This window comes from Staurois parvus, unplaced genomic scaffold (genome assembly GCF_062004578.1).
Source record: "Staurois parvus isolate SC_StPar_1 unplaced genomic scaffold, SC_StPar_1.0 ptg000503l, whole genome shotgun sequence".
Taxonomy (NCBI): Eukaryota; Metazoa; Chordata; class Amphibia; order Anura; family Ranidae; genus Staurois; species Staurois parvus.
The window spans coordinates 623,127-644,953 of record NW_028318299.1 but is presented as its reverse complement, the minus strand read 5'-3'; the positions used below and the strand labels follow the sequence as shown (position 1 = coordinate 644,953).

At 38.4% G+C, this 21,827-nt stretch overlaps 1 protein-coding gene across 1 annotated transcript; it reads left to right on the top strand.

Annotated features, from left to right (window-relative positions):
* Positions 1 to 294: 294 nt before the first annotated feature.
* LOC149451957 (uncharacterized) lies at positions 295 to 21,472 on the top strand. Its single transcript, XM_089689912.1, has 4 exons — positions 295 to 714; positions 13,208 to 13,334; positions 14,767 to 14,840; positions 21,021 to 21,472. The coding sequence occupies exons 1-4, from the start codon at positions 396 to 398 to the stop codon at positions 21,389 to 21,391; spliced, it is 891 nt and encodes a 296-aa protein (XP_089546038.1). The 5' UTR covers positions 295 to 395; the 3' UTR covers positions 21,392 to 21,472.
* Positions 21,473 to 21,827: the final 355 nt, after the last annotated feature.

The window sequence follows — 21,827 nt, the reverse complement described above, 5'->3', positions numbered from 1 at the left end:
ACCAAGCCTATGGAGTTGTTTACTTCCACCAATGCCAAGGCATTTTCTACTCCCACTGGCCACTGGCCCACCTAAAGTTTGAAAGACAATAAACTGGCCCTTTGTTTCAAAAGTTTGGAGACCCCTGCTTTACATAAAAAAACAATTTAAGTTTTTCATTAAGGAAGGCTCTTAGTGTATATTTTAAATCATTGTTTTGTACTTTGTGTGTTTCACCAAATCTGACCTCTTTTAGCTGTATGCTAAAATGTTCTCCTCCTTCCTGTCAAATCCCTCCTTGTGTTGTCACATGAAAGAGAAAGCAAATGCAAATTCCTTGCCACGACTGAAGTTCTAACGCAGAAAACACTGAGGAAACTATCAACAAACTGAAATATTAATAATAACCATCAGCAATGGACATTAAACAGTTGAAGGAGAACATCAAGAACTTCAGCCTGGAGGATGGAGATCTGGGCAGTCAGGGTTATACAAGAGTCCTGCTGCAGCTGTTTGGCTTCACAGGTCATGGAAAATCTTCTTTAATCAACTCCTGTATATACATCCTGCAAGCAGTTGAGCACTTCCAAGAACACGCCGAGGCTCGAGAAACACCAGAAGGGTTGACCATGAGAAGAAATGCCTATCGACTTACTGACCTGATTACCATAGTAGACAACAGAGGCTGCAGCACAATGGATGATTTCCAAAGAGCTGAAGTGTACGCCCAGCTGGGTAAGTAACCGTCGGAATGCCCAAAAGGCGGGTAAGCTAGACAAAAAAAAACTTTATATGAGTGTAGTAGCCACCTCTTGGTTGTAGTAAAGGTAAGTCTCCCCACTTCAGATATGGTGTGAAAGGCGAAAGCTACTTGAAGTCCATGTCTGGCTCAGAGAGGAAACATAGTGCCCTGGGCGTGATGGGTGAGCTGAACATACATGTGTTTGGTTTGAGCCGGGCTTGGCGAACATTACTAAAGATTGGGTGCTGAATAGACGCTTCGTTTTGTTCCACATTGAAATTGGGACAAAGATTTTGTTATTCGGATGTATCTAAATTTCCAAATCACAATAGTAATGAATTTACACGAATCCGAAATAACACAACAAAATTGTTTCCAAAATAATGAATTATCCAATTGAAAAAAAAAATCAAAATTGAAACAAATTTGAAAACTAAATCAAATTCAAAAACAAATTTCAATTGTCAGCATACTGACGACTATTGCTGATTTCCATCAAAGACTGCATGGACTAGTGTTTGAATATAGCCTTCTACTGACATTTGAATTTTGAAAAGAATAAAAGAGAATAGAAATTAATAGCATAGAATAGAACAGAAAATAAAAGAATAAAATAGAAAAAAAACAGAATAGAATAAAATAGAAGGAATATAGCCGTCTTTTTAAATTTGAATTTCAAATTTTGAATAGAATAGAATAAAATAAAAGCACATAGCTGTTTATTGAAATTCAAAGTTCAAATTTCAAATAGAATAGAATAAAAAAGAAAGAATATAGCCATCTTTTGAAATTAGAATTTCAACTTCCAAATAGAATAGAGTTAAATAGAAAGAACATAGCCATCATCCAAAATTCAAATTTAAAATTGTAAATAGAATAGAATAAAATAGAAAGAATATACCGTATTTTCCGGCGTATAAGATGACTTTTCAACCCCTGAAAATCTTTTGAAAAGTCGGGGGTCGTCTTATACGCCAGTGCGAGCCGGTGCCAGGGCGGCACTTTTTCAAGGGGCGGCGCAGCGCCGCCCCCCTCCTCCTCCAATGGACACTAAGTACAGGGGTGGGCAGAGGGGCTGCTGTACCTTACCTGGTTCCGGTCCCACGACGATCCGGTCCAGGGAGCGCGGCTGCTCCTTCTTTCAGTTCGGCCGCTCGATGGTCACGCGGCCGTTCGGCTCCGCCTCCTTACCGGTGATTGGGCGCCAGCACTGGAAAGGCACACAGACGACCAATCACCGGCGAGGAGGTGGAGCCTAGAGGCCCCGCGAAAATCGTGCGGCCAAACTGGAAGAAGAAGCAGCCGCTCCTCTCCCCCACTGACACTAACGATGGGGCACTATTCCTCCTCCACACTGACACCAACGATGAGGCACTGTTCCTCCCCCACTGACACCAATGATGAGGCACCGTTCCTCCCCCATTGACACCAACGATGAGGCACTGTTCCTCTCCCACTGACACCAATGATGAGGCACCGTTCCTCCCCCACTGACACCAACGATGAGGCACTGTTCTCCCCACTGATACCAATGAAGGGGCACTATTCCTCCCACTGACACCAATGATGGAGCACTATTCCTCCCACTGACACCAATGATGGGGCACTATTCCTCCCACTGATACCAACGATGGGGCACTATTCTCCCCACTGATACCAATGATGGGGCACTATTCCTCCCCCACTGACACCAATGATGGGGCACTACAGTTGCAAGAAAAAGTATGTGAACCCCTTGGGATTACGTGGAGTTTTGCATGAATTGGGCATAAAATGTGCTCTGAACGTCATCTAAGTCACAACAATAGAAGAACACAGTCTGCTGAACATAATACTACACAAACATTAGATGTTGCCATGGTTTAATTGCACATAACATGTAAACATTCACAGTGCAGGGAGGAAAAAGTATGTGAGACCCTAGCTTAATGACTTCTCCCAGAGCTAATTGGAGCCAGGAGTGAGCCAACCTTGACTCCAATCAGTGTGATGATATTGGATGTGTTGCTGACAGCTGTCCTGCCCTTAAAAAACAAACACCTGTTTTGGGTTTACTGGTTTCAAGAAGCACTGTCTGATGTGAACCATGCCTCGCAGAAAAGAGCTCTTAGGAGACCTACGATCAAGAATTGTTGACTTGCATGAAGCTGGAAAGGGTTACAAAAGTATCTCCAAAAGCCTTGATGTTCATGTGTCCACGGTAAGACAGACTGTCTACAAATGGAGAAAGTTTAGCACTGTTGCTACTCTCCCTAGGCGTGGTCGTCCTGTAAAAATGACTGCAAGAGCACAGCGCAGAATGCTGCATGAGGTAAAGAAGAATCCCAGAGTGTCAGCTAAAGACCTACAGAAATCTCTGGCACATGCTAACATTTTTGTTGACACATCTACAATAAGGAAAACATTAAACAAGAATGGAGTACATGGGAGGACACCACGGAGGAAGCCATTGCTGTCCAAAAAGAATATTGCAGCACGTTTGAAGTTTGCAAAAGAGCACCTGGATGTTCCACAGCACTACTGGCAAAATATACTGTGGACAGATGAAACCAAGATTGAGTTGTTTGGGAAGAACACACAACACTATGTGTGGAGAAGAAAGGCACAGCACACCAACATCAAAACCTCATCCCCACTTTAAAACATGGTGGAGGGAGCATCATGGTTTGGGGCTGCTTTGCTGCCTCAGGGCCTGGACGGATTGTTGTCATCGATGGGAAAATGAATTCCAGAGTTTATAAAGACATTTTGCAGGAAAACGTACGACCATCTGTCCGCCAACTGAAGCTCCGCAGAGGATGGGTGATGCAACAGGACAATGACCCAAAGCATACAAGTAATTCAACAAAACAATGGCTGCAACAGCACAGAATACGCCTTCTGGAGTGGCCCAGTCAGAGTCCTGACCTCAACCCGATTGAAATGCTGTGGCATGACCTTAAGAGAGCGATTCACACCAGACATCCCAAGAATATTGCTACACTGAAACAGTTTTGTGAAGAGGAGTGGTCCAAAATGACTCCAGATCGTTGTGCAGCTCTGATCTGCAACTACAGGAAACGTTTGGTTGAGGTTATTGCTGCCAAAGGAGGGTCAACCAGTTATTAAGTCCAAAGGTTCACATACTTTTTCCTCCCTGCACTGTGAATGTTTACATGTTATGTGCAATTAAACCATGGCAACTTCTAATGTTTGTGTAGTATTATGTTCAGCAGACTGTGTTCTTCTATTGTTGTGACTTAGATGACGTTCAGAGCACATTTTATGCCCAATTCATGCAAAACTCCACGTAATCCCAAGGGGTTCACATACTTTTTCTTGCAACTGTATTCTCCCCACTGATACCAATGATGGGGTACTATTCCTCCCACTGATACCAACGATGGGGCACTATTCTCCCCACTGATACCAATGATGGGGCACTATTCCTCCCCCACTGACACCAATGATGGGGCACTATTCCTCCCACTGACACCAATGATGGGGCGCAATTCCTGACACTGATACCAATGATGGGGCGCTATTCCTCCCACTGACACCAATGATGGGGCGCAATTCCTGACACTGATACTAATGATGGAGCGCTATTCCTCCCACTGACACCAATGATGGGGCGCTATTCCTCCCACTGACACCAATGATGGGGCGCTATTCCTCCCACTGATACCAATGATGGGGTGCTATTCCTCCCACTGATACCAATGATGGGCCACTATTCCTCCCACTGACACCAATGATGGAGCACTATTCCTCCCACTGACACCAATAATGGGACACTATTTCTCCCACTGACACTAGTGATGGGACACTATTTCTCCCACTGACACCAATGATGGGGCACGATTCTTCCCACTGACACCAATGATGGGGCACTATTTCTCCCACTGACTAATGATGGGACACTATTCCTCCCACTGACTAATGATGGGGCACTATTCCTCACACACTGACACTAATGATGGGGCACCATCATTGGTGTCAGTGGGAGGAATAGTGTCCCATCATTGGTATCAGTGGGAGGAATAGTGCCCCATCATTGCTGTCAGTGGATGAAATAGTGCCCCATCATTGGTGTCAGAGGGAGGAGTAGTGCCTCATCATTGGTGTCAGTGGGAGTAATAGCACCCCATCATTGGAATGCCATACTGAAATAGCATACCATATTGAAATCAAATCTGATGTTTTTTCATTTTTATTTGGTGTGTGTTGGAAGAGGGGTAGTCTTATACGGTGAGTATAGCTCAAACCCTATATTTTAGCAGGAAAAGTAGGGGGTCGTCTTATACGCCGGAAAATACGGTAGCTCTCTTTCGAAATTTGAATTTAAAATTTAAAATAGAAAGAATATAGCTGTCTTTTGAAATTTGAATTTTGGCTAGAATAGTATTAAATAATAATATTTTTGATTCAAATTCAATTCAAATGCTTTAAATCCCTTAGAAAAAAAATTGAATCTGGTTGAAAATGTGTGCCATGACAAACAAAAATCAAAACAAATAACATGTTTAAAGAAATTGTTGCTTGTTCCTCCAGCAAGGAGAAAAAAAATACAATATATTATAAAACCTTTCCTGTATGTATACAATGTATTATATAATGGATCCTGTATATATACAATGTATTATATAATGGATCCTGTATGTATACAATGTATCATATAATGTGTCCTGTATGTATACAATGTATTATATAACGTGTCCTGTATGTATACAATGTATTATATAATGTGTCCTGTATGTATACAATGTATCATATAATGTGTCCTGTATGTATACAATGTATTATATAATGTGTCCTGTATGTATACAATGTATTATATAACGTGTCCTGTATGTATACAATGTATGATATAACGGATCCTGTATGTATACATTGTATGATATAATGGATCCTGTATGTATACAATGTATGATATAATGGATCCTGTGTGTATACAATGTATGATATAATGTGTCCTGTATGTATACAATGTATGATATAATGGATCCTGTATGTATACAATGTATTATATAATGGATCCTGTATGTATACAATGTATTATATAATGGATCCTGTATGTATACAATGTATGATATAATGGATCCTGTATGTATACAATGTATGATATAATGGATCCTGTATGTATACAATGTATGATATAATGTGTCCTGTATGTATACAATGTATGATATAATGTGTCCTGTATGTATACAATGTATGATATAATGTGTCCTGTATGTATACAATGTATTATATAATGGATCCTGTATGTATACAATGTATTATATAATGTGTCCTGTATGTATACAATGTATGATATAATGGATCCTGTATGTATACAATGTATTATATAATGTATCCTGTATGTATACAATGTATTATATAATGTATCCTGTATGTATACAATGTATGATATAATGGATCCTGTATGTATACAATGTATTATATAATGGATCCTGTATATATACAATGTATAATATAATGTGTCCTGTATGTATACAATGTATCATATAATGTGTCCTGTATGTATACCATGTATTATATAATGGATCCTGTATGTATACAATGTATTATATAATGGATCCTGTATGTATACAATGTATTATATAATGGATCCTGTATGTATACAATGTATCATATAATGTGTCCTGTATGTATACAATGTATGATATAACGGATCCTGTATGTATACAATGTATGATATAACGTGTCCTGTATGTATACAATGTATTATATAATGTGTCCTGTATGTATACAATGTATTATATAATGTGTCCTGTATGTATACAATGTATGATATAATGGATCCTGTATGTATACAATGTATGATATAATGTGTCCTGTGTGTATACAATGTATGATATAATGGATCCTGTATGTATACAATGTATTATATAATGTGTCCTGTATGTATACAATGTATGATATAATGGATCCTGTATGTATACAATGTATTATATAATGTGTCCTGTATGTATACCATGTATTATATAATGTATCCTGTATGTATACAATGTATTATATAATGTATCCTGTATGTATACAATGTATGATATAATGGATCCTGTATGTATACAATGTATTATATAATGTGTCCTGTATGTATACAATGTATCATATAATGTGTCCTGTATGTATACCATGTATTATATAATGTGTCCTGTATGTATACAATGTATTATATAATGGATCCTGTATATATACAATGTATAATATAATGTGTCCTGTATGTATACAATGTATCATATAATGTGTCCTGTATGTATACAATGTATTATATAATGGATCCTGTATGTATACCATGTATTATATAATGGATCCTGTATGTATACAATGTATGATATATTGTGTCCTGTATGTATACAATGTATGATATAATGTGTCCTGTGTGTATACAATGTATTATATAATGGATCCTGTATGTATACCATGTATTATATAATGGATCCTGTATGTATACAATGTATGATATATTGTGTCCTGTATGTATACAATGTATGATATAATGGATCCTGTATGTATACAATGTATTATATAATGGATCCTGTATGTATACAATGTATGATATAATGGATCCTGTATGTATACAATGTATGATAGAATGGATTCTGTATGTATACAATGTATTATATAATGTATCCTGTATGTATACAATGTATTATATAATGGATCCTGTATGTATACAATGTATTATATAATGTATCCTGTATGTATACAATGTATTATATAATGGATCCTGTATGTATACAATGTATTATATAATGTGTCCTGTATGTATACAATGTATGATATAATGGATCCTGTATGTATACAATGTATGATATAATGGGTCCTGTATGTATACAATGTATTATATAATAGATCCTGTATGTATACAATGTATTATATAATGGATCCTGTATGTATACAATGTATAATATAATGGATCCTGTATGTATACAATGTATAATATAATGTGTCCTGTATGTATACCATGTATTATATAATGTATCCTGTATGTATACAATGTATGATATAATGGATCCTGTATGTATACAATGTATTATATAATGGATCCTGTATGTATACAATGTATTATATAATGTGTCCTGTATGTATACAATGTATTATATAATGTGTCCTGTATGTATACAATGTATGATATAATGGATCCTGTATGTATACAATGTATTATATAATGTGTCCTGTATGTATACAATGTATTATATAATGGATCCTGTATGTATACAATGTATTATATAATGTGTCCTGTATGTATACAATGTATGATATAATGGATCCTGTATGTATACAATGTATGATATAATGTGTCCTGTATGTATACAATGTATAATATAATGGATCCTGTATGTATACAATGTATAATATAATGTGTCCTGTATGTATACAATGTATCATATAATGGGTCCTGTATGTATACAATGTATTATATAACGTGTCCTGTATGTATACAATGTATTATATAACGTGTCCTGTATGTATACAATATATCATATAATGCGTCCTGCATGTATACAATGTATTATATAACGGATCCTGTATGTATACAATGTATCATATAACGTGTCCTGTTTGTATACAATGTGTGATATAATGGATCCTGTATGTATACAATGTATTATATAATGGATCCTGTATGTATACAATATATCATATAACGTGTCCTGTATGTATACAATGTATTATATAACGTGTCCTGTATGTAAACAATGTATTATATAATGGATCCTGTATGTATACAATGTATTATATAATGGATCCTGTATGTATACAATGTATTATATAATGGGTTCTGTATGTATACAATGTATGATATAATGGGTCCTGTATGTATACAATGTATGATATAATGTGTCCTGTATGTATACAATGTATTATATAATGGATCCTGTATGTATACAATGTATTATATAATGGGTCCTGTATGTATACAATGTATTATATAATGGATCCTGTATGTATACAATGTATTATATAACGGATCCTGTATGTATACAATGTATTATATAACGGATCCTGTATGTATACAATGTATGATATAATGGGTCCTGTATGTATACAATGTATTATATAACAGATCCTGTATGTATACAATGTATTATATAACGGATCCTGTATGTATACAATGTATGATATAATGGGTCCTGTATGTATACAATGTATTATATAATAGATCCTGTATGTATACAATGTATTATATAATGGATCCTGTATGTATACAATGTATAATATAATGGATCCTGTATGTATACAATGTATAATATAATGTGTCCTGTATGTATACAATGTATTATATAATGGATCCTGTATGTATACAATGTATGATATAATGTGTCCTGTATGTATACCATGTATTATATAATGTATCCTGTATGTATACAATGTATGATATAATGGATCCTGTATGTATACAATGTATTATATAATGGATCCTGTATGTATACAATGTATGATATAATGGATCCTGTATGTATACAATGTATTATATAATGTGTCCTGTATGTATACAATGTATGATATAATGGATCCTGTATGTATACAATGTATGATATAATGTGTCCTGTATGTATACAATGTATAATATAATGGATCCTGTATGTATACAATGTATAATATAATGTGTCCTGTATGTATACAATGTATCATATAATGGGTCCTGTATGTATACAATGTATTATATAACGTGTCCTGTATGTATACAATGTATTATATAACGTGTCCTGTATGTATACAATATATCATATAATGCGTCCTGCATGTATACAATGTATTATATAACGGATCCTGTATGTATACAATGTATCATATAACGTGTCCTGTTTGTATACAATGTGTGATATAATGGATCCTGTATGTATACAATGTATTATATAATGGATCCTGTATGTATACAATATATCATATAACGTGTCCTGTATGTAAACAATGTATTATATAATGGATCCTGTATGTATACAATATATCATATAACGTGTCCTGTATGTATACAATGTATCATATAATGTGTCCTATATGTATACAATGTATTATATAATGGATCCTGTATGTATACAATGTATTATATAATGGATCCTGTATGTATACAATGTATTATATAATGGGTCCTGTATGTATACAATGTATGATATAATGGGTCCTGTATGTATACAATGTATGATATAATGTGTCCTGTATGTATACAATGTATTATATAATGGATCCTGTATGTATACAATGTATTATATAATGGGTCCTGTATGTATACAATGTATTATATAACGGATCCTGTATGTATACAATGTATGATATAATGTACCCTGTATGTATACAATGTATTATATAATGGATCCTGTATGTATACAATGTATGATATAATGTACCCTGTATGTATACAATGTATTATATAACGGGTCCTGTATGTATACAATGTATGATATAATGTACCCTGTATGTATACAATGTATTATATAACGGGTCCTGTATGTATACAATGTATTATATAACGGGTCCTGTATGTATACAATGTATTATATAACGGATCCTGTATGTATACAATGTATTATATAACGGATCCTGTATGTATACAATGTATGATATAATGTACCCTGTATGTATACAATGTATGATATAATGGATCCTGTATGTATACAATGTATTATATAATATGTCCTGTATGTATACAATGTATGATATAATGGATCCTGTATGTATACAATGTATTATATAACGGATCCTGTATGTATACAATGTATGATATAATGGATCCTGTATGTATACAATGTATGATATAATGTACCCTGTATGTATACAATGTATGATATAATGTACCCTGTATGTATACAATGTATTATATAACGGGTCCTGTATGTATACAATGTATTATATAACGGATCCTGTATGTATACAATGTATGATATAATGTACCCTGTATGTATACAATGTATTATATAACGGGTCCTGTATGTATACAATGTATGATATAATGTACCCTGTATGTATACAATGTATTATATAACGGGTCCTGTATGTATACAATGTATTATATAACGGGTCCTGTATGTATACAATGTATTATATAACGGATCCTGTATGTATACAATGTATTATATAATGGATCCTGTATGTATACAATGTATTATATAACGGATCCTGTATGTATACAATGTATTATATAACGGATCCTGTATGTATACAATGTATGATATAATGGATCCTGTATGTATACAATGTATTATATAACGGATCCTGTATGTATACAATGTATGATATAATGGATCCTGTATGTATACAATGTATTATATAACTGATCCTGTATGTATACAATGTAATTTATAACGGATCCTGTATGTATACAATGTATTATATAACGGATCCTGTATGTATACAATGTATGATATAATGGATCCTGTATGTATACAATGTATGATATAATGTACCCTGTATGTATACAATGTATGATATAATGGATCCTGTATGTATACAATGTATTATATAACGGATCCTGTATGTATACAATGTATTATATAACGGATCCTGTATGTATACAATGTATGATATAATGGATCCTGTATGTATACAATGTATGATATAATGTGTCCTGTATGTATACAATGTATTATATAACGGATCCTGTATGTATACAATGTATTATATAACGGATCCTGTATGTATACAATGTATGATATAATGGATCCTGTATGTATACAATGTATTATATAACTGATCCTGTATGTATACAATGTAATTTATAACGGATCCTGTATGTATACAATGTATTATATAACGGATCCTGTATGTATACAATGTATGATATAATGGATCCCGTATGTATACAATGTATTATATAATGGATCCTGTATGTATACAATGTATGATATAATGGATCCCGTATGTATACAATGTATTATATAATGGATCCTGTATGTATACAATGTATTATATAATGGATCCTGTATGTATACAATGTATGATATAATGGATCCCGTATGTATACAATGTATTATATAATGGGTCCTGTATGTATACAATGTATGATATAATGGATCCTGTATGTATACAATGTATGATATAATGTGTCCTGTATGTATACAATGTATAATATAATGGATCCTGTATGTATACAATGTATAATATAATGTGTCCTGTATGTATACAATGTATCATATAATGGGTCCTGTATGTATACAATGTATTATATAACGTGTCCTGTATGTATACAATGTATTATATAACGGATCCTGTGTGTATACAATGTATTATATCACAGATCCTGTATATATACAATGTATTATATAATGGGTCCTGTATGTATACAATGCATTATATAATGGATCCTGTATGTATACAATGTATTATATAATGTATCTTATATGTTTACAATTTATTATATAATACTGTATATCCTGTATGTATACAATGTATCTTTTTTTCCATTCAAGAGGAGAAAATAAACCACCGGGTAGGGCTATATAGTGACTGATCACTGTGGTAGCCAGTCAGAGGCTATCATAGTGATCAGGTGATCAGGAACTGGGCTTCTCCCAATCATTAGTAGAAGACCTGGAGCTCAGTCTCTGAGCAGAGTGCTCTCAGCAAAAACACAGTACAACCCCATAGATAAAGACCCACTTCTGTAAGACCGCATGTATGCTCTGTGGGAGGGGTTAATAATGCTTTAAGGACAATAAAAACACAAAATTCATTTAAATAAAGTGGATCCTCTGTCTGATGCTAAGATCACTAAGATAGTGCATCTGCTTTGTGATGTGGCTTGCGGCAGATGCGCCATCTTAGTTATCCCAGCGGTTGTCATCCACACACTCTTCCCACTGTCCTGAGGCTCCTGGGCTGAGCCACCTACCATTGGGTCCAGAATTATGTGTCATCCTCCAGCTTCTGGGAATATGTGTTTCTCCTCTCCACTGGCTTGGTGATGTATGAATCTGGGCACTCCTACATGTCATGTTTTTTAACCCAACCCAAGTGAATTTTAACTGCTCTTGGACTTGTGACTCTACTGACTTCCACAGGGTTGGCAGAGCTCCTTTATTTGTTGTTTTGTGCTCAGGTCTCATTTCCAGTCAGATGAACGTTTGGAGCTGCCCATACTGTGGTTATCTACATATCCCCTGGAACCTCATCGTGCTCGGTGTTTGCACCTTTTCCATTTTGTGGAGAGCAGCTTCATCAGTGCCTCTGTGCAATGTTATAATTTGACTGATTTACCAGAAATTGGAATCCTATGCCTCATCTTCATCTATGTTTGGTTTATCTGCATAGCTTTAGTGTGTATACATGCAGATACTAAAGCTGTCCATACACCTGTAGAATTTTGTTTGCCTTTTTTGGAACACTTGTTAAATTTTTATGGTTACAAATCAGTGTTTGTTTTCTACTGTAGTGATGGGAAAATTTGAAGGCTCAGGGTTTAGTTCAGATTTCCTTTGAACTATTTAAATGTTATGAATACTTTTGGACTCATTATCAATGTTATGGTGTGACCCATTATTTTTGTTTTGTCAATTTCAGGAAACTTCATCCCCATTGGGAAAGAAGTTCATCGGAGAGACAATTTCAAGGATATAATGGAGGACATAGAAAATTCAGAGATTGAACCAAATTACGCAGACTTCATTGTCCCCATCTTTGTGTACAAGTAAGTAATTGGATGTGTATTGTGTATTGGATGATGCATTCTCAGAGCAGTTTGTTTGCCAGGAATTTGGTGAGGGCCCGATTTTATGATGTAGCTGATGGTGAAACATTCACAGCTGGAGGTAAGCATGGGTTTGTAGTATGTAATCACTGTGATTAGACATGAGGTGCTCTCAGGCCAAAGTTGTGAACAGATTATCAATATCAGTACAGAAAATGAGGTTGTCAATGTGATCAAAGAAACATATAAAATCATCTTAGTTGATCCAGGGAATATTCCAATTGCCTCTCTGGGGATCAGGAAGGATTTTTTTCCCCTGCAGGAGCAAATTGGATCGTGCTTTGCTGTTTTTTCCTTCCTCTGGATCAGCTGTGGGTGTAGGATTATAACTTTTTTTTTTAATGGTTGAACTGGAAGGACTTTTGTCTTTTTTCGGCCAGACTAACTATGTAACTATGTAACTATATCTTGGTGATGACACAGAAACGTTCCTGCCTGATGATGAACCCAGTAGTTCTGTTTTTGATTTTTGGTTTTTGACCAGGTCACTTCATTCTGCCTGTTAGGAGATAGGGCTCACCAGACATAAGGTGTTATGAAAAAGTATTTGCCCCCTTCTTGATTTTTTTTTGTGTGCATTTGCCACACTTAAAGGGATATTAGAGGCTTAAATTGAAAAAAAAAAATAATAACAAGCATGTTATACTTACCTGCTCTGTGGAGTGGTTTTGCACAGAGCAGCCTAGATCCTCCTCTTCTCAGGTCCCCCGCTGCAAACAGCTTGCTATGGGGGCACCCGAGCAGGCACATTCCCAAGCTGCTGCTCCATGTGTCCATTCACACATGGAGTTGTGGCTCAACCCTGCCCCCTCTCTTCTCATTGGCTCACTGGCTGTGTTTGACAGCAGCAGGAGCCAATGGCTGCCCCTGTGTCTCAGCCAATGAGAAGAGGGAGTCCCAGGAAAGCAGAGACTCCAGTGCACATTGCTGGATCGAGAGGGGGCTTAGATAAGTATTAGGAGGTGCTGGGGGAGGGAAGCTTCCAAGATATGCATCTATTTCACAAAATATTATACATATTGTGCCGGTCTGGTGCTGTTTCATTTTGTTAATTAGATCACATTTTAGAACTGCTTGAATTTGGTGTGTAAGTCACTGTCAGATCCAAAAGTGTTGCAAATTCTTTATGAATTTGGTGCAATATAGTAACAAGAGGGAGTAACGCCAGAAAAGTGGTGCAGCAGCTTTATTGAATCCTCCCGCGTGTCAGAGCCTCTGCAAGGTGCAGCACTGTTTAAAATAACCTACTTTTGCTCAAATGAAATAAACAGACATTTTGCAGGCACTATGGTGTGAACAGGTCTTAAATGTTCTTATCCATTGTACATATATATATATATACAGTATGTTGTGTTCTTCTGCTCTTGTCTAGTGCCAGACAACAGATAACATATGAAGGAATGAAGGAAGTGAAAACATTTTTTGACAACTGTGTGAAAATGACAGGTAACTTATTCCCGTGTGAAGATTTTATTTTGGTGACATTTTACTATCTGTCTTTTGCTTTTATTGCCATTCATTTAACCTCAGGACCCCCAGCTCTTTGACTTTATTGAAGTACCCAAGCTTGCTCATTAGCTGGTCAAAATTCCCAGTTGTTGGAGAGAGAAAGACCTTGTACTCCCTGACCCTCTATATCTTCTGCATGAATGTGACCTGGTGGTCATACATCCACCAACCACACACTAGCTGACACTTATTTCCATGTATAAAGTGTTTTAGGTCCTGATTAAGGCAGAATGTTTTCCACCCCGATATGTGTTGGTTTGTTACTGTATCTTAGATCTGTACAATGAACTAAACCCATTTGGACTCCAGATATCAGGAATTAGCAGGGATGGGCAGACCTGCGTGGCTACACTCAGGAAACTGGGACCAGGCTATGTGTGTTTTAAAGGAGATTTATCTACAGAGAAACAAAATCCATCCAAACATCAGCACACAGCAAACATAAAAATATAAGTGGACCAAAAAACCCAGTGACAGGATACCTAACTAATCAACCTAACAAACAGAAAGCCTAACTAAGTATATATAATATATACAAAAAGCAGAGGAAAACTGGAGGTGCAGAGAGCTGATGAGAAGGGGAACTCAAGCTGGGATCAGGAACAAGGGGGAGCAGATACAATCAGCAAGGTACAGGGCGGGAGCAAGATCAGAATCACTGGCAAATAGACTATAGCAGCAGAAAAACACTGGAATGAGAGTCATTAGTAGGGAGGACCTAAATACCCTCCCAGCAGCCAGCATCAGGTGGAAACCTATTACTGGGTTCTGCTGACTTCTGGGAGACTCCTGCTGATGGACACAGGAACTACAACCTTCCACACAGGGGCGGACTGACAACTCATGGGGCCCCCGGGCGATAGGGGATCATGGGGCCCCTGTGTCCTTGCCCAAACTCAAAAAAGCCTATGAAAAAAAGATACCAGGGGCATCTCATGGGGCCCCCTACTGACCCCAGGCCGTCAGGCAGTGCCCGAGTTTCCAAATGGTCAGTCCGCCCCTGCTTCCATACTGAGAAGAACTGTGCCACCAGCAGGTGATCCAGGTCGTCCTGACACTAGAACCATTGCTTGGTATTTTATTCCCTCAAATTTCCTGGGGCTTCACATGCATTTTTGTGAATGGGAGTTGTGTAACTGGAGCCTTTTACTTCTTTAACAAAAACAATTGAGTACTGTCCATGATCATTTTTTGGTTTCCATAACATCCAAATCTTCAGGACAAGTTTATAAGATGTATCCACTTCTTCAAGGTCCAAGCAGTACTCTTGGACCTTGACTACTGCATGGGCCTTGATAAAGGGGTTTCTACCCAAAAGATTATCCTGAGGATTTGGATGCTAGGGCAAAAAACAAGAGTATCATGGACAGTACTCAATAGATTTTATTAGAAGTGCACTACTATGGCTACAATCCCAAAAACACACTATATGCAATATGGGACTTTCAAATATAGGCATAAAAATGAATATTATTACAAACATTAGAAACAATAATAGATACAAAAAATACAATGGTTGACAATGTTATTCATATCCAATCACTGCACACAATATCTAAGACAATCTGACCGCTCCTCTTACCACACGTGTCACAAAGTTATCACCATGACACGTCAAATTTTGACAGATCATACAGGCATGAGGGTAGAACACAAGGAATGCCAGGAATCCCCTAAAAAGTACATTATAATACACCATCAGTGTCAACTCCATAGAAAAATACCAATAAAATCTATAAAGCAGGTAATGAGTCTTACCTGAATGTTATGGACCTCCTAATTAAACCAGCATGGTAAGATGTTCAAGCTCTGGTCACACACAATGGCAGCAGAATGTCAAACTCAAACACAGGTTATACAGCCAGTACAAAGATGGAGGGGGAATGATCATATGACAGAAAAGGACCAATAAGATGCAATTTATGTGGTGTCAAAAATCCAGTACAGGAGAGCAAGTAAGCTACCTCCTATATCCTGAATGCACTCCCTATCACTTGCGGTTGCGGTGATGCCACTTCTGGTATCCAATGGCATCACAGTAATGTCATCACGCACAGGAGAATGTGGGCATGTGAACATGTCCCGCCCTGCACTACAAAAGTCTAGCCACATGGTTGCAATTGAGCACAATGGGAGAAGGGAAAGTAGGGTGGACACAAAATAAACATCACACCTCTCCACCTCCTTACACCCTGACAGAAAAAGGTCCTTTGCAAGGAAACAAGGTAGGTGGAGGGGTGAGATGTCTGTTTTGTTTCCACTCTTCTATCCCTCCTTGCCTTGTGCTCTGTTGCAGCAATGTCTCTTGGCTTTTGTAGCACTGGACAGGATATATACTCATTCCGGTGTTCTCAAGTTTCTGATGACGTCACTGAGATGCATTTTGGCGCAGGAAGTGGTGATAATGCATCCAGAAGTGACAGGGAGTGCACTCAGGGTATACAAAATAATTTATTTAGTCCCCTCTGCTGGATTTTGCCACCATTTGGGATTTTTGGTTCCACATTAGTTGCCCCTTATTGGTCCTTTTCTGTCATATGATCATTACCCCTCCCTCTTTTTACTGGTTATATAATCTATGTTTGAATTTGCTGTTCCACTGCTATTATGTGTGACCAAAGATAGAACATCTTACCAAGCTGGTGTGTACTCATGGGTATTTGTCTGATTTGGAGGTCCCATAACATTTAGGTGAGATTTTATTGGTGTCTTACTAGGGGGTTGACATTGTTTATTATAATGTGTTTTGTAGCCTGTTTTTCTTTGGGGTATTCCTGGCATTCCTTATGTTCTACTCTAATGTGCTCCGTGGGATCACTGACAACCTCTGGAACTTTGTGCTTTATTGAAGGACTGACTACTTATTTACACTCCATACACTGTGAGTTCTGTGGCTTGAAGCAGTATCTGAGGTTGAAAAATGTCTATCTTAAGTGGTCTAAATATTTGTGTTGAAACATCTGTTTGTATTACAGAGAAACCACTTGTCATGGTTAGAGGTCAGACCTGGAGACCAGTAGCTATAGCAGTAGAGACGTTTCCATTAACCAGCAAGATGAGTACACAAGAAGGTTGCCCTGGTGGATGATGCAGCCTCACCTGAGGCACAGGGGCTAAGCACTGACCAGTTTTCACCTTCCTAAGGTGAAGATTGGTTTTTCTGCATGCTCTTGCCAGGTTGTGGTCCACAGGATCACCCTGCCAGGAGGTTAGTGAGAGTGGGTCCAGTAGCAGATACAGCAGGTAGGGATCAGGCAGAAGCATAGTCAGTAACAAGCTTAAGATTGGTAACAAGGGCTTGTAAGTTGGAATCACGTGGAAGCATAGTTGAGGAACAAGCCAAAGTCAGTGACAAGTTGTTGCAGGTTGGAATTGAGTGGAACCATAGTTGAGGAACAAGCCAAAGGTTGGCCATGAGTGGTAGCGAAGATATGGATGGCAGCAGGACAGAAAATAGTAAGATATTGACTGGAGAACAGCGCAATAATCTAGCAAACAGGATGTGTACAGGCATGGCTTAAGTAGGGAGTGCATGGGAGGAGCAAGCAGTTCAAGGTTCACCAGAAAGAAGGAACAAGGCAAGATGGTCCAAAGGATCTGACAGAGAGCTGTCCAGCATCGCAGGTGGCGCAGCAAGAAGAGTCACTTCCAGATGTAGAAGAGGTCATGGGTTCAGATTTTTGTCCTGACCATTGCTCTAAACCTGAAGAAGAGTAATTTGAAACACATTGAGTTCCACATGTGATCTTCTGTCAGAATTTGACATGTCATGGTGATAACTATGTGAAACGTGTGGTAAGAGAAGTGGTCCAATTGTCTTAGATATTGTGAGCAGTGATTGTATATGAATAGCATTGTCAGCTGTGTTTTTAATGTTTATAATATACTGTATGTAGTGCTCACCTCTGAAGGAGCCGCTGGAATTAACGGGCACTTCTGTCCTTACTTCAGTGATAAACCATATATATTGGATCCACAGCACAGCAGTACACCTTGTGGGAAGTTTTATAACAGGTTCAATAAGACAGGTAAAACTCTGCAAATAGAATGCAAATGTCCCCAGCTAAACTGACTGTGGGATTGTAACACTGTGTCAGGAATGGACTTGCCAATAGTGGTGGGACTCACCTGCCTTGTGGGCTGCAGTACCAAGGCTGGCCAGCGGGTGCTCTCAGCAGCCAGAATCTCACTCCTGCAGTCAGCCCATCACATGAGGCTGATTGCAGGAGGTGTATTTAAGCAGGACCAGGCCTGTGATCAGTGCCTTGGTGTATGTTTCCCATGAGCCCCTGTATCGTGTTCCTAGTTTCCTGTGCACCTGTTCCTGAGAGAAGTTACCTTGTTGCCAACCCTGCCTGATCCTGATTCCTGTTGACCATCTCCTGCTCTGACTCCTGGCTCGTCCCTGACTATTCTTCTGCCTACTCCTATGCTGTTTGACCTCCTATTGCTGTACCTTGGCTTGTGACCCATTTACTCTTTGTCTGCTGCTCTGTACTGATCTGCCTCCACCGTTACCGACCCGGCTTGTCTGACTACACTACACTCCATACTGTCATCCATCCATCCTGCACGGATCCAGTCACTACAGTCCAAGCCTGCCAGCCCCTTCACATCAGGCTTTCCCCGGTACATACCCTCGGCGGACCCCTCTACCACAGTTGGGTGCACTCAGGGGCCGCAACCTGGTCTCAGTCCTGCGCCAAGTCCATCCCCACCATCAGGGGCTCTGGTGAAAAGGCAGACTGGGGCTTACACTCCGCGCCCTGGGGAATCCTGTTCTGTGCCTGACAGTACCTTACGGCCTGACCATTCCACCTCTCCAGCCCTGACTACGCCTGTGTTCCTGAAGCCTGCTACTTCCCTGTGTCAGTCCACACATTTCTGGTCATACCCGGATCCCTGACACACTGTGTGAGTCTATGTGTTGCACAGGCCTGTGTTAGTGAATCGGTGGAGCGCTCTTAAGGACTGACATGTCACTGGTTAGCAGTTGCTTATCACATCCATGAAGAACAATCTCCAGGGGTAACTCCTTGAAGGGATGATGAATGGGGATCTCCCTCTCTGGCTAGATTCCTGTTGTCAATTGTCAGTGCTGCACAATCTCTGAGGTGCCTCACCTGGGATGGTCACACGCCTAGTTTGTGATTTCCAACACTCTGACTTCTCTCTGCGGTGGGAGATGTTGTTGTTGGTAATTGCCATCACTGGTGACTGGTGCCAATTATCACAGTTGCTGCTGACTTCAGCTGCTGTAGATAACCGTTGTCCTTAGCAACCTCTGGAAACAGTGTCAGTGTACTTCAACAGTAGGGGCTGCAGACTAGATCCCACATGTCCTCTGAAAAGGCACGTTGCTCCTCCACCCCCTTCCTCCTTGCAAATCATCCTGGTCCCTGTAGTCCTGTGCAGTATAAAGTTACATTGTCTGCCTCTGTGATGAAACTGCAACTTTCACAAATACTTCTGTACTGCTGAGAGCTGAGCCAATCAAAAAGTGTATATAATTTTTGAGGCCTTAAAAGTTCCATACTACATATCATGTGTTTCTTGTTTAGACTGTTAAGGATGTGGCACCTTGTGCATGCAAACCTGACTATATATTCTCTATGTCTACAATCACCGCAGGCATGATGGAAGATGCTCCTTTACCAAAAGCATGTATTTTGCTTTCATTAGAATTTTCTCCCACACCTTTTTCCTTTAACTGGCCTACTGTATCTCTGGTAGTGGTGGTGACTGGGGGTGGGGCACACTGGCAATATTGGAGGAGTCCAGACATATATTTGGCTATCCAATAAGTGAATGTGGCCAAATTTACACCAATTAAACCAAAACAAGAACAAAGAGTGCACATAATCAAACTTCTGACCTTACTAAGATAAATGTAAAAAAATGTAAATCAACAAAAAAAAAAAATCAAAATATACAATTGGTGTCAATAAATGGCATAGTATTGTGGGCCATGGCTAACTGATCATGACATTTCCAACATCTGATTGGCCATGTAATGTTAAAAAGCATGGGGTGGGAGTACTGCAGACAGCCATGGTAGGGAGGAAAATGCTACACATCGAGAAACTTTAAAATGCTCATTGCATTCCTCTCCTTCAGGTGTCTTTCCTCTCATTGTCCTCACCTTCAAAACGGGAGGAGATTACCTGGAAATTGAGAAAATATTTCGACGCATGGGGGCGGAGACAGTGATCGCCATCGAGAATTACACACGGGAGAACCACGTAAAAACTCTGGGAAAAACCACCGACATCCTGATGGTGATATACAGCGCCTTGAGAAACGTCAGATTCCGCCTGGAACAGCCAAGAAACCTGAGAAGAGAGCGGATAGAGAGGAGGAAATTTCTACTCAACTACATCAATGAGATCAGCCTTCATCATGAAAGACAAAAAAGCGAGAGAGAAAAAGAAAGAAAAGAACAGCAGGAAGGGGAAAACAAGAAATATAAATTCTGTATAGTTTCGTAACATTCCAGCTGTATGATGGCGTTATAAACTGAAGGAATGTTTGAAAAGGGTTTTGTCTAATAAAAAAAATCAGATTTCAAATTCAGGCTCATAGTGGTGCTTATATCTGTATCAGCCGCAAAAAAAAACAAATCCCTGTTGTACTTATATTGCCGGCTATTCTGACAGGCAAAGTTCTGACCCTTCCTTGTAGCACTGAAAGGTGCCCACATCTTCCTGCCTCTTGCAAATCCAATTGGCCGGTGAAGCAGCCCATCATAGTGATAGGCCAATTGAATGGGGGTGGGGGGGGGGGGCTTGAGAAGTGTCACAGCTTTGTCTTTCAGATCAGTCCGCATTCGGACACAAATATGTTTCTGTTGGTTTACAAGCATACAGTATCTGTCTGTAAGGCTCTGGTCACATCTCGGAGGTGCAATGGAGTGCGCACTTTTTT